Source organism: Adelges cooleyi, unplaced genomic scaffold (genome assembly GCF_023614345.1).
Source record: "Adelges cooleyi isolate 19-005CV unplaced genomic scaffold, UGA_ACOO_1.1 ACOO_flye_CR_arks_rails_tigmint_CR_PRNA_21, whole genome shotgun sequence".
Classification (NCBI taxonomy): Eukaryota; Metazoa; Arthropoda; class Insecta; order Hemiptera; family Adelgidae; genus Adelges; species Adelges cooleyi.
The window spans coordinates 8,465,433-8,492,344 of record NW_026095871.1 but is presented as its reverse complement, the minus strand read 5'-3'; the positions used below and the strand labels follow the sequence as shown (position 1 = coordinate 8,492,344).

Sequence of the window (26,912 nt, the reverse complement as noted above, 5' to 3'; positions counted from 1 at the left end):
TTAATATTGTCTAATAATAAAAATAAAAATCCAACTATGTAATAAATGCAACTATGGCATTATGGAATTATTTCATTTAAGAAAAAAAGTACACTTCACTATACTAAAAAAGTACTTGATAAAATGTATACTAAAGTTCCTAAAAAAAATTTAGTTAAAAACCTAATCACTGAAATGTTCATCAACGGGAAAAATATGACGTAATTTTATAACTTATAGTAAAATGACAAGAAAGCGTGGATACCAAATGACAATTTAAATTTTAGTAAAAGATCACTTGTGTTTGCCTATCCCATGCCCCTTAAATTTAACCGTAATATGTAATAATTCAATTGTAATTATTATTTTATCAATTATACATTATTGTTGTGATTAAAATAGCATTAAAATGTAGTTTTATATTATAAATAATTTAGGCAGAACATAAAACTTGAGTTTCAATTCACACATTAGCATTTAATTACTAAACTATACTTAAAATTAATAATATGATACGCACTGTTAAAATATGTCAAAATATAATATTTACATAATATGTAGAAATCGGATTAGATTTAAGTCTATTGTAATTTCACTAAGATGTCTAAGTCATTCGTTTGTAAAGATTTATCCTCTACTTTTGTAATTTGTTCGATTATGATTTAAAAAAAGAGAAAATTTGAAAGAATAAACTATATCAACTTCTTTATGTAATTTACAATTGAATAATAACTTTTTTCTATAAATATAAAATGTATTTAAACAACATTAAATAATACAATAACAAGATTAAGTGCGTTCTAAATTTGTTAAATAAGTTTTTAACTGGTTGTAAGATATAATTATAATCTGCCAAAAATAGGAAGAACTAAAACTCATTATAATTTATTATTATGCACCTTGTTTTAATTTTGTTGGAAAATCGGTTTGAGAAAAGGCATACTGGTTTACTTTAAGGTGTATCTTATATCATTAAAATGAATCCTGTTATGTTCCTTATTCAATTAAAAATTAAATGATTATAGTAAGATATATTTTTTTAAATAACAATTATGAGATAGGCTAAAATGTACATGTCAACCTATTATTTTATTGTAATTTATCGATTACATGATTAATAAATTATAAATAATACTTACATAACTGCATTTTGACTTGAATTAGAAATAAGTTTTAACTATGCAAATATATTGATATTTGTATAAGTAGATTGTACAACCAAGATTAAATAAACGATAAAATGTTGCATAATTTTAAATTGAAATAAAACAACCATGTCTGAAGAAAATTTAAAAATTGAATTGCAGTGTTTATAATATTTCACTTAAGAGTACCTAATTTGTTTTATGATAATATATTTATTTTAGCTAAAAAAAACTTGAAGAAATACATTATACCATGTTTAGTAAATAAAATTAAAATAAACATTACTTATTAGTGTTCATGATCAGTAGTTTTTCAAAGGGTAGTGTTTAAGTGTAACCTATTAAAAATCAAAGAGCAACTGAACTTCCATATTATGTGGGAAGTAACTTGACACTTATTTTATTGAGTTATAATACTTATTTTTTTTAATTTACAAATATTTTGCAACAAAAACTAAAATGTATTGTTTTAAGGAGACTTTTCTTTTACTGAATCAGAATTCGACGTTTGATTTGGTACAACAAATCTGGTTTTCTGAAATAACCACTAATCGTGCAAAACCTGTTAATGAAATTGGTATTAAATCAACATTTTCAAATAACAACTGTTACGTAGTAATCAGTAAAAAACATGGAATATTCTAATTCCAATTATTAGCGATCGTTGTGAAAAATGTCGTACTATAAAATGTCCCAAGCAACTTTTGATAACAGGTTTAGTTAGGTATATATATGTTTCAGACCATTTAGAAAATTCCTATTACCAAACTGAATCATATTGGGAAATAAGTAATAACAAACAAAATTATTTCCTGAAAAAAAATACAAAATTCCTTAATATTTTGGTTTTTAGTCAGAAAACAACTAAAAACGTCAAACTAATACTTTTAAATTCAGCAGATAAAATTTTTGAGGAAACACACACTTTGTATCAATGAGCAATTTATTATGTTCATGATAAAGTAAAAATATACAAAAAAAAAAAAACTACACGACAGTTAATCATTTTATAATATTATACGTATATTGGCTTTAATACAAAATAATATATAGGTACTTGCGCCATTTGCCTGAGTACAATATTAAGACAAAAAAAAAAAAAAAGTATAATCGTTAATACTAATAAAAAGTATATAGTATAATAATAATAATAATTAACTAAAAAACTATATAATGATAAATTAAATTCCCTTATTTTTGGTTTTAGGTTATAAAAATCCGGTATATCAACAGTAGTTACACGTAGGTAATTGTGTAACCACTAAAATATATTTATAACAAAAAAAAATATAGGACAATCACAATAAATAATTAAATAATATATAATATGTATATTATAATAATTTGTGTATTATTATGTAATCAATATCAAGTCTGTTTCAAAAATAATGCATGCATGCCCGATACATTAAAAACAATTTTGTAAAATAATAGATAATATATTTATTGTCTACAATGAAATTTATTTTTTGATAATATATTTTTACTCATTTGAAAATTACGGATAATCTAGTGGGGTAATAACGTAGTAATCATAATATGAACTTTGTTGTAATCAAAAATAATTTAATTCGAAAATTGTAAATTTTATTAGAAAAAAAAATATATCTATGTGAAGAATTTATAAGAGTACAATATTTGTTTTCAATTAGACTTCAGTTGAAATAATCATACTACCAGCTTTATTTCAAGTAAAACGAGCAAATAAATTTTAAAACTAAAAAAAAAAAATTAAATTTGAAAAAAAAAAGTGTTTAACCCCAAATTGGAAGTTGTTATATTATATTATTAATTAAAAAATACAATTTTGTTTTATCACAGAGTATAATAAAATAACGGTAAAAATATTGTCTATAGTATTAAAATCTAACACTTAACTAAATTTCCGGTCCAAAGTAATAATAATATTTTATCATAATAATAATAACTAACTAAACAACAGAATATCATTTATCACCTACATATAATCCTCTGCGGCATGGAAGGAGGTACGTTTTACTAAAATAATATAACATGTTAATCAAAATTCAAACTCACAAATTGTGCGCTTTATCATTATTAGGTACGCTTAAAAATTAAAAATTAAAAAACTTATAAAATAAATACAAATCCGGTTATTTTTCGGTACATGGCTTTCACAGTAGTTGTGGAGACTCGAGTTGTTATCGTTTTAAAAATTTAATTAACTAAATAGGTAAACACATTTGAAAAGAACACTCTAGTATATCTAAATACTAGTATCATAATATTTCATCTTAATAAACAATAAGCATATTAAATCGAAACTATAAAGAAAAAATTATTTTTCTACACTCATTTTGCCACAAAGAGGCGTTTTCAAAATAATAGAATGTAACATTAACCGCGGTCGATACTCACAAGTTGTGCGTTTCGATTATTTTGGTACAACGATAATTAGAATTAAGTTAGGTATACATTCTTATTATATAGTTAAACATTATATTACATTATAATTATTATTAACATTGTATAAGATAAATATTATACGAATCCGGTTTTTTTGCTATAAAATGGCTTTTGGAAATAATTAAAAGTAGACTCGAGTTATATACATTATTGTTATTATTATAACAATATAATATAGTTTAGTATTATTATTATTATTAAGTTTACAATAAATTAATTAATTTTAAAAAATCGGTTGTTGTTCGGAGAGAACGCTAACGAGACGATTCGCCCATCGTCAACGGCCTAAGCTGACCAGATACGGAGATCACAGAATAATAATAACAATATTTATTATCATTATTATTGTTGTAAAATAATATAATAATTAGAAACGTTTAACACTAACAACAGCTATGGAACCCAGCTTTTTTTTCTGTCAACCTTAATCTTTTTGTTTTTACTGTTCGATGTTCTCCTAAAAATTACAATTATCTTAAACTAATAAAATAAATATGTTTTCGTCGCCTTATTTTCGGCCGGGAGTTGAAGTGATACAGCGGTTCAGCGCGCTCTGTTCGATTCGGCCGAGGATCCTGTTGATCACTGTCAAACGTACTTCGAGGCTAGTGTTTGCTAAAAGGTCCACCTTAGCGACGAAAAACAAAAAAAAAGTGGCTATTAAAATCACATGAAACGGCCATAAATTGCAATCCAATAGTAGGTGTATAAAGAACAAATCGTTTTTTTTTTTTTAATAATAAAACGATGTCACCAGGTTGAGGAGCCACACTTACAAATACCTATTTCAGCTTAGTCAATATAAATAGTGTTTGTTAGGTTATATTATATTCGTTTGGATCGTTTGCAACAGATCTAGAGTTAAAATAAGTTTTTGACAAAGTTCGCCAAAATTTAAAAAAAAAAAAACCTATTTAAATTTAACTTTTTTATGTTTGAAAAGCTCGTGGAAAACACGTTTACCAATACATAACTAATTTATTATTGTAACATCGGAAAAGTCTGATGTAATGATGAAAACGAGCACAAATTATATAAAATTAATATCAAGGCAGGTTTGTCGACAGCTTTGGCCACATTGGGCAAACCACGTTATTGACATTGCTCTTGCGTCACATTTGTGTTTCTGACGACTAGGGTCGCATGAATTGCGTCGCGTGCAACGGCCGTCCGGTGGGGAGCCACCTATGCGGCAGGTGGCTTACATCACCGGCGTGTGCACAGCGGGAGGGCTCCGTCGATGGCGACCGTGAACCGCTTACCAGGAGCCCGAGCGGTGCATGGCAACGGCCCGCAGATTGTGCGCGGGTTCCCGGTACTGGCGCACATTTGAGCGATGCCGGACCAGGGTAACAGCGGCACGTTGATTTGACCGTCACGATGATACTGGTACGGCTAGGTTAGCCGGTGTACGGTCCAGGCTCCAGCTGCCTACGCCAAACATGGGCTCCTAATATTGTCTAATCGGTTATTGGTAAGCGAACGCTCTTTAGCGAACATCTTACTCCCCCCCCTCACCTTAAACTAGAACACCAAAAACGCCTGTCAACAATTATTAAATTATTATTGTACAACGATAATAAAATATAATTGTCGTTTTCAGTAACACCCGACAAACTCGAGAAGGGAAGTTTTCGTTTTAAAAACTTAACGAACGATCCGAAAATTTACGTTAGACATAATCCAATTATTTCAACAATATTGGCATGACTTGTATTAGCCACGAAACAAAAACTAATATCGTTACTAACATTTCCAAACGATTAATTGATTAGGTAACAGGTCGTTTGAATTTAATCGCCTCCGTACAATTATTGTTCTCGACCAAGGTTACGACATATTATACAAACAGCTGACGTTATGTACTGAATAACGTACGTGCCCAGTTTTTAATATATTTACACCAGCTATTACGGCATACTTACATAAAAGATAGAATAATATATAACACGTTTCAAACAGCGACGGTAACGCGATAAGACGGAAATTACCAATACAAAATAGAATCTTAATTACCAAATACATTATTGTATATTATAATGTATAAAGAGCGAAATCACCCTAAGTAGACACTTCATGTTTTATCCAGAGAAACAGTACCTCCTCACTAGGTTTATAGGGGAAATATAAATTAAAATGTACTTAATACAAATAACTCACTCTACCTTCTGAACAATGAACCAAACAAAATATTATTAGAACTTGCATGTAGCATTTTTAGTTAAAGTAGAAAAAAATTATTAACACCAAAATCCGTTTTAGGAAATCGAAAAACATTATTTCGAATTTATATACTGGATATTTTTTTTCTCGAGATCATTATATTAAATAATAAAAATTATTGAAAAAACTTCACCGCCACTTTTAGCCTAAAAAAAATATATTTCAAAACAAAGTTGAAAATCTCAATGGGGTGAGTATAATGCGTTATAGCCACACTTTAAACAACATAATATTTTTGTTGCTATTTTCGGAGATCCCACGAGTGACTAACACTTGAATTCATTTGAAAACTTTTAATTTTCATTGAATTTGCATGCGGAAGGTACAACACGCTCTTAATTTTTTTTTTTGTTCACAGTTCTTTATATTATATGATTTGTCTGATATTATTTTAGATCTTATGTTGCACAACCTAAACGTTTTAACTACAATCATGAGGGTTTATATGATGAATCCCTGTATTGTCAACCCGGGACAGGGGTGGGGGTTATAGACGACCTTGGGCAGTGGACACAAACGATTTCCTTTCTCAGTGTACATGTGTGTGTATATTATTTACTATTAGTATTGACTCACATGAGCGTTCAGCCCCAACGGCAACAACGACAGTAACCACCACATCCACGCCGGCCCGTCGTCGAGTTGTTCCCAGTTGTCTTCAAGTTCTGGTGGGAATCCGACGGTCCTGAGTATTTCCAATTTGATTTCGTGCCGAAAATCGTTGAACCATTCCAGTCCACGTCGACGCGTGTTGTCGTGTAAACTTCTCAACTCTGGAGGTAGACAAAAATACAACAATCAGTATAAGCGAATATCGTCAACGAAACCCAAAGGAAGCGTGACCGGAACTGACCGGCTAATTTGGTTTCCGGTACTATTTCGTCCCGTATGAACTCCACTTTTGCCATGTCGTAACCGTCGCGTTCTTTCCTGCCTAACACCTTGAACCTCCTAGTGCCGATGGTGGACAAAAACGAGCAACCGTTGCCAGTCATCAATCGATCCTTGATTTCTAACATGGTACCGAACTGGGCGAATCTGAACAAGTAAAGCAAATCGGTTAATATAGTCCATAAGACCGACAATGAGTAAATAATATATAGATTGGAAGAAACAAACTACCTGATTCCGAATCAACGAACCTTGAATGAGCTGGTAAATATTTGGTATTGAGCCAAAATTATTGGTTTTAATGGGTTTATGCACACTAAAATAACCTCAACTGGGTTAGACTTTTTTAAACGAAACCCGGGATGTTGCCAACTTTTCGAAACATTGTCGGTTCACTGCTATGCTACTAAGACTCTTGTTTGATCATCAATCATAGACCAAGACGAGCACTAAAACCACAAGTAATAGGTCCTCGGTTCGAATCGTCAAGCCTTTCAGTTTAGGCAATAACCTGGGATTTTTTTTTTTAATAAATCTCGGTCGAATTCAGTTTTTTTGTGTAAGCTAAAAACCCAATATTTTTAGTTAAATACCAAATATTTGTTGGACTTAAACAAAAAAACCAGCTGGGTTTTTTAAGCTTCGTTTGGAAATTAGTAACGTTCTTAATGGTCCATTTATCATATTTTGTACTCACTTCATGGGTGGGCGACAATGACTGATCATGGCAAAACTACGCGAACCCGAATCTATGCATCGTCTTATCATCAACCGGTAACGGGGCTCGAACACGTGCAAAGGACAAGAGACCGACGGAAACGCATTGGTGCACACAAACACGGGCAAGTACATGCCGTCCTGTATTTCCATTTCCTTTTTCCAATTGGAAATCAACATCAAACGGTTACTGTTATGATAGACGTTGATCAGCTCCTCGACGAACTCGGTGGTGTACTTTTTGCTTAACGCCAAACTCTTTACAAAAAAAAAAAAAAATGTAAATATTCAAGTTAGTTCGATCAAATCGACAGCACATAAAAACCAACTAAATGAATTCCAATTAAGGGTTATTAAATAGATTAGGTAAGGTATGTATTGAACTTACCGGCGGTAATGATGTTAAACACAGAGGACAATAAAAACTGTAGTCGAAATTGTGTTCCAGGCACTCCGTGCAGTAGGTGTGGCCGCAAGCAGTGGTCACGGGGTTTAGGAGTTTGCCGCAACACAGTACACAGTCAAAGTCCGATTCTTCCAGTAAAGATTTGTTGACAGTGAAATGATCGAGTTCTTCGTCCGCCGATGAGTGATCTGAAACAGGAGTATCGGAAAATCAATAATGCATTTATGACAGAAAGGTCGACGGTGGAACAGAATATATTTTCTGCGAGACAATCAATTAATAAATCAGAGGACTAGGAGAGTAAAGTGACTATAGCTTTTGCGGAGTACAATAAATATATAGTGTTTGGCTTACATTTGTTGTTGGAAATTTCGGCAAATATTTGTCGGACCAATTCGGTTATTGAACGGGTCTCGCAGAGCTGTCGGACCACAGACTTGCTACAATTGTCTTCCTCTTTTTTCTGAAACCGATTAATCATATTTTGTCATTTAACAACTGCAACTGAAGCAAACGGCCGTTAACGCGTATCGCTTACCTCGAACGAGTTTACTGGCTTTTCGAATTTGCCCGGACCGCCGATGGCTGTGTTCAAATAGGCCAAGTACCCGTGAGTTATGAAATCCCAATTTTCCAACTCTGGCGTTTCCATCTCTTTGCTGTACATTACCAACAACCGTTGTAGCACCTCGCTGATGTGCGGTTTCAGCTTCTGGAAATTTTCACCGAACATTGTGCTCAGAGAGAACTCGAACAGAGCCTCTTGGTAACGTCCCAGCAAGTACAAAGCAGTGCCCCGCGTAAAATGGCCCTTAACGAGAAAATAACAACAACATTAACATCATAATCAGAGATCGTCGGTGCTGTCGAACGCATACCTTGAACCATTTAGGTCGCATCTGCACTACTCGATCGGCGTCCAAAAGAGCGTTTTCGTTGAGTCCTAGTTTTATTAGTGTTCTGGACCTCATGTTCAACAATTCGTAGTTTTCACCACCTGAAATCAATAACAAAATTGAATTTAGCAAAATGCGATAAACACAATGCAATTTATTCACATGACAACACTCGCACAAAATATTTCCACCCCACCTAATCCTACAATTAATATTAGCAATGTTATGTTAGGTCAATTATTCATTAACACTAAAACGTAAATCTGTGATAGAATAGCAAAAGTTGATATGACACTTTTCCAACGTCGGGAAAAGACAATTAAAACTGTTAATTGGTATTGAAATTCTAAAAATGCTTGTATTGGAGGTATCATAAAACACATTTATAGGTCCTCTTAACACATGTTTTTTTTAAATAGTGACAAATATAAATTAACAAACTAAAACTAATAAATCAAACGTTTAGGCAGGCCGAGTTTTATAATATAATATGTATGTATACAATAATACTCTGTTTAGATACCGAGTTTGGAGAGTGACGCAATTATACGCACTTACCTATACATGTATATTATATCGACGCCCTCTAGTGGGTTGCGCCAACCCGTATTATCCAACAAAACCTCCTTGTTATGTATGTTTTTTCATTTTATTCATAGTATTGCTTAAACTTATATAACTCGCACTGCTGTACTTATAGCTTATGTAAAAATTAACCGAATTATATACCATCGGTGTCCCATGCAGGCCTCTGGCGCATACCTATTATACACGGATAGCAAATATTATTAATTATTATTATACCAAACGCACAACCTTCTTTCTTAACCCCTTTCTTCGACCCACGAGGGTCAGAGTGTGTACCGAATTTGTATTTATATTGAGCAACCGCAAAGTTGACATATCTACAATTATGATTTGATATGATAGCAATTAAATCAATTACACTGTACAACCAGATTTTACAGCACGAACCGAAATACACATATTTTCGTTGCTAAACCAAAATCTGTCATCAGATTTTCAATAGAACATTTAGTTTTTTTTTTTTTAATTCGCTCCCATAGTTGTAATAAACACCGTTTTGTGGTATCTTTAGTGTTTTTGTATGACCAAAAAAATACATGTATTCAACATGTTGTCAAAAAGTTTATTATTGTATTAAAAATATTTTTAAACAATGTTTTAGTGAGAAATTTAATGTTTAACAAATAATATTAAACAAAATGTTGTTTGAATATTTTTCATAATATTTAAAATATAAGTAAAACATTGAAAATATATATATCCATAATACTTCAAGATTTTGTAAATAATAATGATGAATCATCTCCTGCCAATACATTAAATACATATATATATATATATATATATATACGTATATATATATATTACATTATATATATATATATATATATATATATATATATATATATATATATATATATACATATGTTTAAGTTTAACAATAATTGTTTACGACATTTTTGAAATTAATATTTTTTTGCTCTACCAGGCTTCAATGATTTCCTAAAAAAATTTTAATTTGGGATTCTATTAAATTTTTATTGCTGAATTCATAAGTGGTCTCAAACTTTATGTAGATTTTTTAGGGTTCTCAAAATATTTTTTAGAGTGCCCAACCTGAGTGCTGTAGCATTGTGTTCGAGCACCTGGACGGAAACCTTTTACATTATTTTTTATTTTATTAAATATTTTGTGCGTGTGTTCATGCAAACGACAGCTTGAAGACTCCCACCACTAAGCCTAATGACACACGAATTGTTAAACGACCAGTGACGTAAAGTCAATTGGGAGATGTCTAGAAGGCACGCATGTTTCAAGTTGGAAAAAAATAGTTGACCTCAAAAACCTCATTAAGCCGTGTAATATGATTGAGTAAATGAGTGATTGAGGGCAGATAATAGAAAATATATATTGTGTTTTTGAAGATTATCGACGTTAGGGCAACATGGGGGCCGTGAACATCCAAATCGATGACATAATTACTAACCTAACAAAACAAAATCTTAATACTGTGTCCAGGGTCGAATTCTTGACAAGACTCTCATTGTATGTTTACAAAAGGTATTATGGCCAAATTTGTTTAATGATAAAATGGACGAATTTACATTTTCCCTATTTTGTAAAACAATTTTAATTGTATGTAACCTTGCCCCCATTACCCCTTCCTGGCACTTCGTTATGATAGACGAGAATGTTTTCCTCTTTCGCTCGGATTTTTTAATGTTAATTTTTGCAAATCTTATTTTCTTCTCGAGTTTTCCTCGCGTTTGAAAGTCTACACCGAGGACAATGACACTGGGAATGACGGGCGAAATAACACACACAAACAGCAGCAATAAATATAAATAAAATAACAAGGCGCTATCAATTCGACCGGCGCACGGTGCACCGGAGATTATTATTTAGGTGAAAGCGAACCGCTGCACTGTGTAATATGTTGGGATGTGGTGGTGGTCTGTGCAACGGCTGCGACCTGGATGTTGTGCTAAAAAAAAATATAGATATATATATATATTCTGATTTTAAAATAAACGTGAAAAATGCACGCTTTCGGCCAACATTGACCCACATTGTCTAGGAGAACGCGTAACGCAAATCACAATACATGTTAACACGTGTAATAGGCCAGGCGAGCGCGGTTTGCAGCTTCGGTGCGTAGCTATTTTTTTTTCTATTTTTTGTTCCCCTGCTCTCCGTTTGAAAGACATTTAGATCTTACCTGTTCGTTTTTGTTTGTTTGTTTTTTTTTTTAAGGTCAATGTTACTACTACAACTTATGCGTAACGGACGGACGGCTTTGGGGGTTTCGCTCGAGGAAAAAAAAAAAAGAACGAGTTACGCCCGAGTCGAGCGAATCGTTTTCCTTTAGTTTTCTCGGCATTTGTTGTTTTTTTTTTTTACCCTAAGTTTTTCAAATTAGTTTTTTGTGAAAAAAATATATATATATACATGTATAGCAATTAAATTACATTCGTACATATTAGCTGATCGCGATAAAAACAAAACAGGCTACGCGGTCGACCGATATCATATACATTATACACACGTTACATAACGACTCGACTTGGCTCAAACAATACTATACACACAGACATTTTCAATACGATATCGTAGAGCTAATTATTATTTATCATTTTTAATGTACGGTTGCGTGTTCCCCCTCACACACACCCTACCGACCCATCTGTGTACCGTCTCTCTCATCAACCGATAACGCATAAAAATGTCCAACTCGCTAATTGCCCTTAGACGATAGGTCCCGTGCTCGTGTGTACACATTACACGCAGTGCATTGTGTTCGATTAGCAATCGTCAACGAAACGAATTCGCCGCAAACGACATAATATAAAAATCGTTACATAACATATACCGTGTACCCACTACTACCACAAGGTGATCCACATATATAATAATAATAATAAGACGTTACAATATTATGTTATACAATCGTTTTTCTCCCCCAGAAGAACCGCGGCTAAAGGCGTTTAGCCGTGGTAACATAACTCCGGAGATAATAATTATTATTGTTATTACTTACTGCATCATATCATATCATATCATATTATTCTAAGCGTGTCGCCAGAGTATTTTTATTTATTTTATTATACATAATTACGTCTGAACTACAATTTCCGAACAAAAGAAACAATTAAAACAATAATTATAATTTATAGATAATTAAAAATACCTAATGTAATTTTAATTTTCAAACTCCAATCGGAGCTAAAGGTCACGCCGGCTTAAATAACAAAAATACCTATTGCAATGTTATGTAAATGCCCATGTAATACTTGTAATTGACAATCATAACGATGACATCATATTACAAATTAAATATCAACACAAATCCACTATACCTACAGGTGTAATACATTTGTTTAAAATATAAAAGATTCTTTGGTTTATCTTCAACAAATAAATGTTGACTCAGTAAATCATCAGTTTAATTTTTCAGTCGTAAAGTCAATAAACTTCCCACAAAAAGCGAAATAAAGAATAATAGTTTTCACCACTTCTTGGGAAAACGACTTAAGATATTTATTTGGTTTTTAACTGCATTTATTTTCGTTATTTTCGGACAGACATTTTGTAATGGTGTAGCGGGTTACTCAATATTAAATTAGGTTAGTTACGGTTTAACTATAAAGAAAAAACACCAATTTTTTTTTTTTTTTAAGGAACAAGTAAAAACAAAGGCGTAAAGGCTGTATGTAAGTTGTGGTGTTATTTTCCCCGTACATATTATATTGTAATGAAATCGCACGATTTTCGTTAATCAGTAATGATTTCGAGGATGTTTTTTAGCCACGCCCGTCAAAAAAAATAAATAAAAAGATAAAATATCGAATATTAAAACACAGCTCAGCCCAGCTGATCGTCACAATTGCGCGAAAACCTTTCTAAGTAATTCAAACGAAAACGATAATATTAATAATCAAATGATATCCCGAGTTCTGTGAAATATTTTTTTTTATCTAGTTCACAGTCATTTGCGCAACTATTTAAAACACAATTATGTAAAGAGTACGTCGACCGTGCACGACTTGGCATACTTGAATGGAGTCCAAAGTGGTCTACTATTTTATTTTATTTTATTTTTTTGGAAAGAATAACAGCTCTTGTCGAATAACTAATTGGCACTGCCTTGGAAATTGGTCAACAGTAGTAAGCGCCTACTACTTAAGAATACCGGAGGACATCATTCTTTTATTTTTATATATGTAGTTTTCAAGTTATAGTACCTAACAGGTAAACGGTTAACGTCGTTGAAGAATTAACTTTTTCCCCAAAAAAGGTGGAAACTTTTTGTTTACTTTTCTTATTTATCGAGGCCACTTTTTTTTTACTTTTTGTAAGAAACTTAGGCTATAGGTAGATTTAGTGTGCACTTATAACGGCATAATATATAACGGGTAATGTTACGCACATCAATAAGGTAAACAAAATTGCATTATAACGCTCTTTTGGGTGCAATGTCGACCGCGAATCTAAAGCAAAACTAAATGGGGTTTGCTTCGTGAATATAGTTAGACTACCTACATATTTTAAGTATAATATATAACAAAAGGTAATATAATTTTCATTTACAAAAAAAATAAAGTGTGTGTATACACAATACAAATACATTCAAGGTTCTACTCAGGCCTAAGTCTTATCTACACAGTAAACATGTCTACTAAAAAAACGTCAATGACGACCAGTAAACGCATGTATATATTTTTTCAAGAACTGACGATTTTCCAAAGTTAAAAGAACATAAAGCAAACAGTCTTAGTGGCGGTCAGAATTGAGTTGTATTGTTTGCAAACTAGAGGCTAAAATATATTTTGATATTTTGCGCTTCTACTCCATTGAACACTCTTTAAAATTGTTATATAATAAATTCGGGGTCAACATTAATAGACGTCATAATATAGAATAATTGTACAAAATTATTTTTATAGTGTATTTAGCTACTATTATTAAGAAAAATGTATAAGAAATACATTTCAATCTTTTTGTCTAAAACCTAAAGTTAATATTCAACTGCTAATTCTTAAAAAAGCGTTACACCGCAGGAATGCGTTCGAGCTGAATAACCAAATTTTAATAATAATAAAACTATTAAAAAAAATCCTATTTAAAAGTCAATGGAGAGTAATATTGTATAGTTTAAACTTCAATTACTCTTTGGTTGTTATTCTGCCAAAAATACTGAAAATTATACAACTTATTAAATATATTTTATTTCTTGTGCATATAGCATACATCATAAATACTATTCATAAAATATATTATGCACTAGTACATGGCTATGTAATTATATTTATATGCTAATTTATAAAAAAAAAATGCAAGTAAGTTCCTTTCTACATTAAAAATGATCCAACCGCTAGTAAAACATTTGTTTTTATTTTTTTAACGAACATTTAATTTAATGTATTTGTTCAAATGTGCACTCAACCTCGAATCGAACCGTTCCAAGGTTAACATTGACGTACGACATTAATGCCATTTTGTTTTCGCAATCGTTTAAATAATTAAGTCGGTTAATTAATTAATAACGTAATGACCGACCTGTACGTACGTAAATTTATTAATTGTATTCTACAGTACTCTCTGTTTTTTTGGACGTTATTTATTTATTTATTACTAAATTGACAAAGGGCAAGAGTACAGTTTAAAGTAAATTTTACAAGTAATTACACAAAAACAAAAATCATTACAAAAAATATTTGAGGACACAACAAGTATTAAATATATATAAATCAGTATAAATGATTTAACTATTTAAAACCGATCTCTTTATTATGGCTACAGAGTTAAAAAATAAGTCTACTTTAGGACTAATTTCGTTGCACTTATACGTGATAAATAATTAAATAAAATTTTAAAAAAAGTTATATTTAAGAGGACACTTCATAATGTTCAGTCTACACCTATACATTTTTATTTCAAAATACATGGTCACGCACAACTTAACGAATTTAACGAAGTCTAAAATATTTCTGATGAATGACCACCGTTGGCGGAATTTCTAAATTATCGTATGATAAACATTTCCTTAGTCTAACCTTAAACTGATTATAACTCTCACCGGTGTAAAAGGCCTGGTTGAACTTGATAAGTGCAGAGTGCGGTTTGTCTTGTCTGAGCAGCGCCTTGCCCTCTTCCAGCAGCTCGGCGGCCCGCAACTGTTCGGGCCACAGTTTCTCCACCAGAGACTTGACCAGAACGTTGACATGCGGTTGGTACGAGGTGCGTAGGCCGCATTTAGAGCACTGAGGTTTGCAAGGGCCGGCCACGCACTGCCGACAGAATGTGTGGCCGCAGTGCAACGTGACGGGATCGCGCAGCACCAGATCGCAAGCGCCGCAGTGAAACGGCGTCCGGTGTGGAGGCGGTGGTGACCGCGTACCATCTTGAGCTGCGGCGGTCAAAATCTGTTGTTTGCGGATAAAGCCCAAAAACGAGGTGCTCACCTGCCAGAGAAAATTGGCCGGCAGCGGGCCCACCTGGAAGCACCGAACGTACAAGTCCAGCGATTCAAGCACTTTGCCGCATTTTGCCAACGACTCGGCGCACTTGACGTAAGCGTCCATGCTGCGGTGTACGTCCGCGAACCCGTGACCTACGCCGTCGCCGATGGTGTCCGCGGCCGCCGTTTGTATGACGCCTCCTCCTCCACCGCCTCCACCTCTTCCAACGTCATATGCACTGATGTAGAGGCTGGAAAACTTGTCGTTTGTTGCCACTTCGGCCATAAAATCCTTTACTAACTGCATCCACTGAGTGTGCGCCCGAGATCAACCTGTCGACAACAAAAAAGAAGCTATTTATTGTATCGAGCAAAATTATATTACATTAAATATACATTTTTAAATGTGACATTTTTATTCTTGTTATTAAGAATTAAATTATTATTCATGGTAAAAATTTTAACTTTGGCACTAAATAAAAATATGAAAAGATTTCTGAAGACAATATCATATTCTTTTTTTTTATAAACGTAATATTTAATAATTTTAATATCACTATAATTAATTAATATTATTTTATAATTTAATTAATATTTAACATTTAAAATCACTTTTTTTTACTTTTTAAAAGTAGCTATACCTTTTTTTACGTTATTTTCAAAATCGGATATGATATTGTCTCCAAAATGTTGTTATCCATCGATTTCGTAATAGGTGTTTTTGCTTTAAAAAACCATGGACTCATCAGTAAAACACATTCTGCTTAATTATGTTTAGATGAAAAAATATTTTAAATCGCTGACAAAGTTGCTGTAATAGTATAAAAAATAAATGAACTACCAAAAAAAAATTCTAATTCCTAAACTAATAATTATACATTACAGTTTAAGTTTTAAATTAAGATTTTACAAAAAATTGGCTATACATAACTCCTTAATAAATAGGGGATTATAACGTCCTCTTAACCAAAACAATAATAAATATACGGTACACCCTAACGAATACGCGTATTTCGGGTGCAATGCTATCGTCATCATCCTATGGTGGTTCACTTCACAGTATTGTAATCATTGATATTCGCCTACGCAAAATAGTAAATTTAGTAAACGGGACCAATGACCATGCGCGGTCGGTAGCCCTATAACAAACCGCATACCGTCTAATAGATATAATAAATATTATGTTCCAGCTATTCGACTTCCAAACACGATGATAAATAATTTAATAGCTGATTGACTTCGATATCGTTTGCTGTTGCGCAGATTTTTGTTCGAAAACAAGTCCGTGATAATAATAAGCCGATTTTCATAAGCACGTGTGTCCGTTGTCGTCACGGCTTGCGTGTGTGTGTGTGTGTGTGCTTGAATACCTCTCCCCCTCACTCTGCCGGTCTATCATTTACCCTCCCACCCACTCTTCACCTGTATTCCCCCTGTCAGAATCTAACACTGGCACTACGACGGTACGCCGTACGAACGTTACGCAACTCGAGCAATCTGATCGTTTAAAAGAAAAAAATTTAAAGAGATACAACATATTTTCCCCAAACAACAAAAAGTACAAACAAATTCCAACGCGCCATTGTTTTTGATATTATTCGCTGTTGTGGTTTCTGATCGATTCAAACAACGTTCACTCGAAAGCACACAATAGGCGCGCATAGAACCCACACAATTATTTTATTTTTTTGACAATTGAAGAATAATACCAAATCAAATTTTTTTCAGGTCTAAGTGGTATTTAATAAATTAACGAATAACAACTAAAACAACTCGCGTACTAAATGACATAAAAACATGTGGTAACCCTACTTTTAAAATCAGCACCCCAAAAAATTGTTTAGGTTCCTATAAACAATTTTTGTTTTATTTTTTGAATGGGATTTTCAATAGTTTCAAAACCTATGAACCAAGAAATAAAATCCACGTGCCTCAAATGAGTTTTAGTTGTATTACGATGGATAAAATATTAGAAATACTACAAAAAAAACCTATGTTGAACGGGAAGTGACCTGCGAATGGCAACACGAGTCAATAATTTGAATTGATTATATATCATACGTGGATAAACTATTGTATTTTTAAAAATGGCCGTGACTAATTCGAGAGGAGGAGTAGTAAATGGAATTAAGCCCCCACATATATTATAACATAATTGACCGTATACATATTTAAACAAGAAATACTGTATAAAATATTTACAAATGTATTTTAACTGAAAATACATTTACAAATGTATTTTAACTGTCGTTTTACAAAAATCATTTTTTCATAGTCTAGATTTTTGGCATACGTGGGGTAGACCTGTTAGCTTTCGGTAAGGTATTTTTTAGATACCGATTTATAGTTTGACATTAGGAAAACATCATAAGCTCTGTCCATTGTAAAGAGCAAAACATGCATGATAAACATTCCAGCGTTTAGATTTTAGATTAAAAATGAACTGTAAGTTCAGTGTATAAGTTTTTAAAATTGTCAAGTCAAATTTGTATTTTTATGAAAGAAAACTTCCTTAGAAAAACTGATAACTCGATTATCAACATAACATTGTCGCTAGCTCATTGATTTAATATTTTTAATCATGTATACAAGGTTATCAATCAACCATGGACATGTTATTTCTCATAAAATTAGTAGCTGTAGGTTACTTTTCTGAAATTATTTTTGCTTGTCGTTAACAATAACACAAAATTTCCAAATATTTCAGCCAAAAGGCTTGGTAGATTATTATCAATTTACTCGAGCTAAGACAAGAAAACATGCAAACAGTTTTTTGGGGAAAATGTTATTTAATTAACACAGTTGTAGCAACGCGTTATCGTCGCCTATTCAATGCAAATTACATTAAAACGTTATAATATTAGGTCACTGCTACGGCTATTATACTTACCACCCAATACCTATATAATATATTATTATGTAGTTTAGTTATTGGGTGGTAAGTATAATAGCCGTAGCAGTGACCTAATAATATATTATATGTGTGTGTGTGTATAATATTCAGTTTTCGTCACCGTGCGAATTTGGTCGTATCACATAACACCGTAATAGTATTATTCTATTACGAAATGTAATACTGTTGTTTCTTATATTATGAGTTATGACATGATTGTCATTATAATTTTACGTTTATTATATTTTTTATCATTATTATTACCCACTCATAGGGTTTGTGTTTTACCGCTGACAGGTTGCGGACGCACGCGCCGTGAACGTAATAACTTATAATCAATTGAACAACACTCGATTATAATGATTAAAATTTCCAAGATCACTACTCTGACACACCATTAAAATAGGATAATTAAAATATAAAATTTGTTTTGTTCTCGGATACAACTTATAGGTTAGGTACAACTAGTAAAACGACATTAACCGTACAGCGTCACGATCCTTTGTCCGAGATGAGAGTATAGATAAAATAACTTTTAATAAAATCAAATACTAATTCGAATTCACGTCATCGCTTCTTTTTTTTTTTTTGTAAGTATTCATGTACAATATTATAATATAGATACACATTTTTGAACGCAGACGGGTTGTATAAGAATTTATTGGTTTTGTACATATAAATGTTGATAAAAGCATTGTACCTATTGACAATTATGTGCTTAAAAACTCTTTTAGATTTACCTCCAGTAAAACTTTCAGACCTAAATCCTTAAAACAAGGCTTGAAAAAGTGAAATAAAGAAAAAATGTCTATCCCTTCTAGAAGATAGGGCTTATGATATATTTTTGATTTATCAATGTTTATCGATAGTACTACGTTTAAAGCAAATTCCATACACATTTGGAATTAAATTGACTACTTTAAAGTTATAGAGCATCGTAATTATTATAAGTTGAAAAATATGTAAATATTTTAGGTGTATTTCTCGATTTTGAAGGGGAATGGGTGACTTTTTTTTTAATTTTTAACCCATTAAAGTACGTTTTAGATACGATTTTTAATCTACAGAATTGCTACACGAAGAAATCGGTTATACGGTTAAAATGATATCGTGGGTCCCAACACAAAAATTTACATAATAAGTTTGTAAATAAAATGAACAGATTGACTTAAAAAAAAAAAATTGGACAAGTCCCTTTCAGTAGACAAAAATGATGTGAAAAATATTTTTTAAGACTAATTAGATACTGTACATATTTTTTCCACACCGTGTTCTACATAATGCAATAAACGCGACCAGCCGGCCTCACTATGTGCGCGTTAAGCCAGTTTGCATGTACAAATTAGCGTTGGCCGCTGCGGTTAAGGTTATACACGCCCACACGAGCTACGGACTTGCCGATTTCTTGTTTGGAACAGCAAAATTATGTTCTTGTTATGAGATTGCTGACTAGAGGGAGCATCAAAGATTATTATTAAGCAAACCAGTACCAATATTATTACATTGCTTATTATTTGTCTAATACACGATCAGATGATTAAAAGTCACACTAATGTTGAAACAATCATTGCTTAATTAATATACAAAAAAAAAACGAAAAACGTTGCAATGATTTAAAACTTAGCCAGCGGTTTAATAACAACATAATAGTCAAATACCCAATCGTTTATGTAATATTGTACTGGAGTCTTCGATGCATGAACAAACGCAAACGTAATATTGTACTGATAACGTATCGACGTCTAATAGCGATAATCCAACAGACACGATTTTTTGTTTACGTTTTGAAACGTCGATTTTTTTTTTCAACCTGTACACGTGCAAAATATTAACGGTTAAACGTCATAGATAATGAGTACAATGTAGCTATAAACTACGAGGCACGCGCACCGCGATCAATTTGAAAAAAATAATAAAACAATTAAACATTCAGTTTAAAAAAAAATTGTACAACTGTCATGTTTTGTTAAAAATTTGACTTTTATCCTATACAAGAATATTATTGGGTTATTATTATTATTAATATTTTGGATCCATAAGCTTAAGATCCTACGAATGGCTTAATTCGGCCCTGAACAAAAGTCAATTTTAAATTGTACACGATATGCAGTGATGTTAACATGTTTGGTTTCTGTAACAAACGGAAACCTGAATAGTAAAAAATTAATAGAAGGTAGAGTCTATACTCGCCTAGTTAAATGTTGTCCAATATGTAAGTACTTTTTGTTAAACTTTTCTATTAAAACTATACATTTTAGTTTTAAAAGGCTAGGGTTTAGTGAGCATTTATAAAATATGTTCATGAATATGGTTCCTGACTTTTTTAAGTTCAAACGCAACTCAATATATTAATAATGTTAATACTATTTTTATTTAATAACTACGAAAGAGACTGTAAAACTAATCTTTTCAAAATCTCAACAACTTAATAACATGTTGCAAATAATTGTCTTAACTCGTTAGTTAAGTTGAGTAATTATATAAAACAGTGTCCAAAATGTTATAATTTTTCGGAGGAAACTTTATTAGATATAACCCAAATGTTTACCCATTATAATTAATGTACTATAAATATAATAACGGGATATTTATGTACTTAAAAATATAAAATGGATTGACCGAATTCCGGACATGTATCCCCAAGGGTAATAAATAGAGCCGACGAATCTACACATGTATTTTAAATACACGTGTAAGGCCCGAGATTCCACTTACTTGACTCAATGGCTATATCACTTAATCTTAGTGACAAGCATTAATTAAAGAAGAGTATCACGTAAAATTACAGGTCTTATTAAAACTTGCAGTTGTAAGAATACCGATTACGTGTAATTGCAGGTACACGTGTACTTATAACTACACGAACTTCTAGACGTGTATTCAAACTACACGAAATTGTCCTACACGTGTATTTATAATTACACGAATTTATACACGTGTATGTGAACTACACGTGTATTTACTTACATGTGTAATAGCAACTCTAGTAATTACTACTATGGTTTAAGACTTAAACCATAGTAGTAATTACTTAACACGGTGCTGTCATAGGTACACACGAAAAAAAAAATAACAAATAGTTCGATCTAAAAATAAGACATAGATCACTTCATAAACGACTATAATTCAACCAATAAAAATAAACGGCTTCATATGGCGTTACTAATAGCTAGTACTAACAACTAACGTGTTAAGAACCAATTACACGTTTACAATAATTCCATTAACACATTGATACGTTTTAGTCAATGACAATTACCGATTAACTAAGATCATCATCAAAACTAGCGTTAATAGGCGAATCAGCTTAACTTTAGTTTTAATTTAAAGATTATTACTAAAACAAAAAGTGTCAAACGACCAAAGTCAAATGGTTACCTTGTTGTCAAATATCATTATAATATATTTTATTGTATATTTAACAGAAACTCGACTATTAGGGAGAACTGGATGGAATGGAGGCGGGGCTACTAAGGTTGTTTTAATTATTCAAATATTATGAGACAAGTAGATCCTATATTATATTGTGGGATCTAACGAATGCAACATAAACCGTACATAAGCTGCTTTAAATATGCATCAGCAATTAATACATGAGCGGGTATCTGATCGTTAGTAGAAACTAGAAACAAGCGAATATAGTAATAATAGTAATAACAGATAACGCACAGTCTTGCGTGTGTTGTTAGTTTAAGAGGACATAATAATAATCATTCGAATTTTACACAAATAACGCTGATAAATGATAATATAATATTTACATTTCGTAACTTCCATAATATTTTACATTATCATTACAGAATACCATGCATATAATAATATCAATAAATTAATATAATACAAACATCAATAACACAAAAATTAGTCTGAACAAATAAAATAGAAGGTCTCCAAGATAGTAAAACTATCATAATGACTGTGTTACATCAGATGTGTAATACCTGTTGCGCGATCCGAAAGTCAAAACAAATGGATTTAGGAAACAAATTAAAAAATGTTATGTCTATTCAAATAATGTAAATTATTATTTTAATTTATAGTACAATAGTACCAATTCCAATAAAATACATGGCGAAACAATATTTTAGAAGATATTAGACTTTTTTTCTGAAATATTGATTGGGTAACTTTTATACCCATTCAGAATGATAATATACTCGATACTAATACAAAAACCCACACGCGCGTTTAAGCATTAATTTCTTTCAGCTTACTTGTATTTTAAATATTATGATTTAAACAGAAAATTATAATATGACATAATAAATCCCCATACTAAAAAAATTAAATATAAGATTTTTATTCCTATAATAATTTCTTTTCTTTTAATTCTGAGTTAGAAAGTAAAAGCTAATAAAGAATTATTAGTTGAAATTACAAATTGTTATTCTGAAAGTAATAGGGTTAATAGGGGTTATCATAAAAATAGAATGTTTACAATTTTTGGATGTATTAATTCTTTTGCATTTTCTGTTTAAATCATGATAGGTATCAACAAAATCATTTTTTACCTTTTAATTAATTTTCCATAAATTACTATCAACATATTTTTCTTTATGTCTAATTGGTTAGTAACAGTATAAAAAAATATTTAAATTCCTTAAATTAATTATTGAAAAATTAACAAGTCGTTAAACGATTACATAACAATCGATGTCAAATAATAAAGGTTAAGCAAGCTAATGATTTTTGTTAATTCAGTTTGGTCAATATAAAATGTATAGGTAATATTATTTTATATTAGTTATACGATAAAAGAGGGTCATGAAAACCCCGAATATTTAAATAAACATTAAATGGGTAATTACACGTTAATAATTGCAAACCTTAACTATGTTATGGCCTGGCAATAGGAACTGCAAAATGTATTATATAATGTTCAGCTATGTAGGTATTAATATTAATATTTTACACTCGAGGGATTAAAAACGTTATCGGGCCGTAATTAACATTGTTTGTAATAACTACAACAAACAATTTGAAATAGAATAATCTTAGAAAAACCTAATACGATTTTAAAGTTACAAAACTTATCGATTATTAAAATCTATTATTAAATTACTGCTGTGTGATAGTAAAAGCTGTACTAAAATATCTCAAATATCCACAGATATCAATGTTTTATTCCTATTATGAACAAAAGTAATATAAATAATATTTTCTTATAATACCGGATACCCGATGAAATTATCAGTGATAATACTGTTTCTATACTGAAAAAATGGCGCACTGTATGTCAGCTGTGATGCTACCAATAGTCTATACTTTATAGGCCATATATATGAGTACTTTAAATCAATGTGTCCAACGTTCTAGGCCGTAACTCGATTTTTATCATTTTTCGGTTTATTAAATATTAAGATAGCATTTCATTTCCCACAGAGACGATTTGTAGCTCATGTCTTCCAAAGAGGTCGGAAAAATTGAAATGCAATATTAGAATATAACTTAGAAAACTTTAAACGGCTGTACTAAAAAGTTTTAAAAATCGAGTTACGTCCTTCTTCGTTGGACAAGTCGAAATAAATGCGCTTAGCTTTATCTCTCTCTCTCTCTCTCTCTCTCCCTCTCTATTCGATTTTAACTGATAAATTGTTTTTTTTTTAACTTTATTATTTCTCGTGACTCGTGTGTATCAAAATAATTATGGTGCACGAGTAAATACATTTTTGAACGTCATTCGCCGATCCTACATATTATATTCGCTTCAAGTACAAGGTTCTTTTGTTTTGCCATGAACGGCATATTACCATCAAATTTGCCCACAAAAACCCGCACGCCGACTTCCTACCGAAAACTGGTTTAACAGCGACAAGTCTTCACAAGCGGTAACCAAAACACAGGGTTATATATTGATACCAAAACACATTTAAAAATCAAAAATAATATATGTATATTATATATATATTTAATATACGTATAAATAACATGTGTTACATTTAGTATTACAATTCATTTACGTCATACCACCTCCCATTGGTTATAACAATTTCCAAAAAGATTTAAAAAAAAAAAAACCTTAAGAGTGAAAAAAACTAAACCACTTCCGAGCCGGAGACATCAATAGGCGTGTGTATGGTTACACTGTTGTCTGATGGTCAAAAGGGGTTCAAAACCGTTGCGGACGATGAGCAGTTCAAGACTTACAACCCACTCGCAAAGACAATAGACTATTATTAATATTAATATCAACGTATACCCATGCATAATATGTATATTCCAAAGCCGAAACAAACCGTGACGGGATGGCGGGAGTACTTGTTGTTATACTATAATAACATTATTATGTATATATATATATATATATATATATTTTGTTGTAGTACAGAAGATACAAAAATGTTTGTCAGTTTCCGTTGTTCTAACTGTAGTAACCTTCAGTTGTCTTATACTCTTATCAAAATGCCATTGAAAAAGATTTTGGTAAATACAATAACGTAATATTATTATATAATCACCGACCGTGCGCCAACGACATTCCTCACCACTGCTTATGCGCTATGTCCCAAAGGTATCGTGACACTACAAAACAATTTAATTTATAATATTTTTTAATTTAATAAATATCTGTTTTCGAAATACGATAAAAATACATTAAACATATATTATTTCGAAAACTGCATTTATGGCCTAAACAATTTTAGCATGCCTTTAAACTCTTTTATAATAAGCCGTAAACATTTAGTAATGTTCAAACATGACTCACAGACCGAAATCTATCACGAATAAAGCCGCACACTTTCGATGTTTTAGTACTTTAGCCTCTATTTTTTGGGGTAGAGGTTGAATTTCACTATTTGACCTATTGCGCTTGGGATTCAATATAATCATAAATGCAAGTCGGCTAATGAAAAAAGTTAAGGTTTTAAGATTTGTACTTAAACATTTTCTATTATGATTTAGGAAACAACCATAACACGCATAAGTCTTAATTAAGACATTTTGGTATTACAATTTTACCCTAGCCGGTTTATACCGTCCGCAATAACTTATACCCGAAGAAATTATTATAATAATTCTTAAAATATCCTAAGCTTTTAAAAGTACTTCTGTTTGGATTTTTTTTAATGTTTTTTTTAAGAAAATATATTATTTTAATTCTCCTTAAAACGATCAGATACGAAAAATAATGATACAAATTACAAATTAAATGGTTCGCCATTAGAATTAAATAACTATAAAACCATGTGATAATAAGTCAATTAAAGTTGTTGAATGTTATACGATTACATAACATAATCACCCGGAGTGTTAAAATAGTTTATACATCTTTTTTTCGCGAATTAATTCATATTTTTTTCTATTCATGATATGTCATACGTCATTCGTGACCGTAACATCCGTTGAAATTTAATTGCACCAGGTAATATAACATTTAAATTATTTCTAAAGATAGTGATTGTACAGAACGGATAAAAAATATTGACGTAGGTATACTTCGATACTCGTCAACTTGAAATTCGGCCATTTTTTTTTTATATTAATAAGTGTTTATATTTTTTTATTATATGTTTGAACTTTGATCTTGGATAGTAAATATTTTATTCCGGGTGTAAGATCACTGGGTCTGATTTGAAAAAAAAACATATGGTTTGATCAAATCAAATTAACCCGCGTTTTTAATTACTTGCCATTCGAATATTTTTTTTATTTAAAAACCATCAATTATAATTAATAATACTCAAAATCGTATTCAAACTGCGAAACAAATGGCAATGAATCTAGTTTGACATAAAGTAACACCAAAACTCACAAAAACATTTCTCTAACTTCATTATGAAAACAATAATTTCAGAGTTACTATAAACAATAAACCTTAGTATTCGCTCTTCACAAAACCAGCGCTGACCCCGCCACTTTTTTTATAATATCATTCGTCTGATTTATGTCAGGATGAAATCATACTTATTTCTAGTAGGATAAAGAATGTTTTTACTCGTTAATTATATAAAACCAAAGCTTTTTATTCATGATTCGTGTCTTAGTTTAGTTTTTAGGGTCACGGGTTGTCACTTGTGTCTTGAATAATTAGTAGGGGTACGACTTAGGTAGCTTGACATTCAATAGTGTCTATAGCCCGACTAAAAATGTGTATTTAATTACACGTAGAAATATTTAAGAATTAATTTCAAAATTTAAAACCCCTGCATAAAACATTTTAGGGTAACTTGTTTTGTTGCAGCCCAACTAATGTTTAGTATGTAATTAAAAATATGGAGTCATGTATACACCAAAAATCATTAATTAGATTAACTAAAAATACGCGGGGTTTTGCCCATTCCGTTCTAAACGATTTTGTTTGTGATTTTTTTTTTATTTAATTACATCTGTGAGATCTTACAAGTCTTAA

The 26,912-nt window shown here is 31.3% G+C and overlaps 1 protein-coding gene across 2 annotated transcripts in view; it reads right to left on the bottom strand.

The window, feature by feature from the left end:
- Nucleotides 1-2,277: 2,277 nt before the first annotated feature.
- Nucleotides 2,278-26,912, bottom strand: part of LOC126834368 (LON peptidase N-terminal domain and RING finger protein 3) — a 34,566-nt gene continuing 9,931 nt past the window's right edge. For both annotated transcript variants that reach the window (XM_050566237.1, XM_050566236.1), the window contains exons 2-10: nt 15,289-16,002; nt 8,667-8,785; nt 8,327-8,599; nt 8,143-8,251; nt 7,771-7,976; nt 7,363-7,640; nt 6,628-6,812; nt 6,351-6,547; nt 2,278-4,179 (exon numbers count right to left, since the gene is read on the bottom strand). In XM_050566237.1, the coding sequence (XP_050422194.1) occupies nt 4,060-4,179; nt 6,351-6,547; nt 6,628-6,812; nt 7,363-7,640; nt 7,771-7,976; nt 8,143-8,251; nt 8,327-8,599; nt 8,667-8,785; nt 15,289-15,976 (2,175 nt within the window). In that variant the 5' untranslated portion in view covers nt 15,977-16,002 and the 3' untranslated portion in view covers nt 2,278-4,059. The remainder of the gene's footprint in view (nt 4,180-6,350; nt 6,548-6,627; nt 6,813-7,362; nt 7,641-7,770; nt 7,977-8,142; nt 8,252-8,326; nt 8,600-8,666; nt 8,786-15,288; nt 16,003-26,912) is intronic.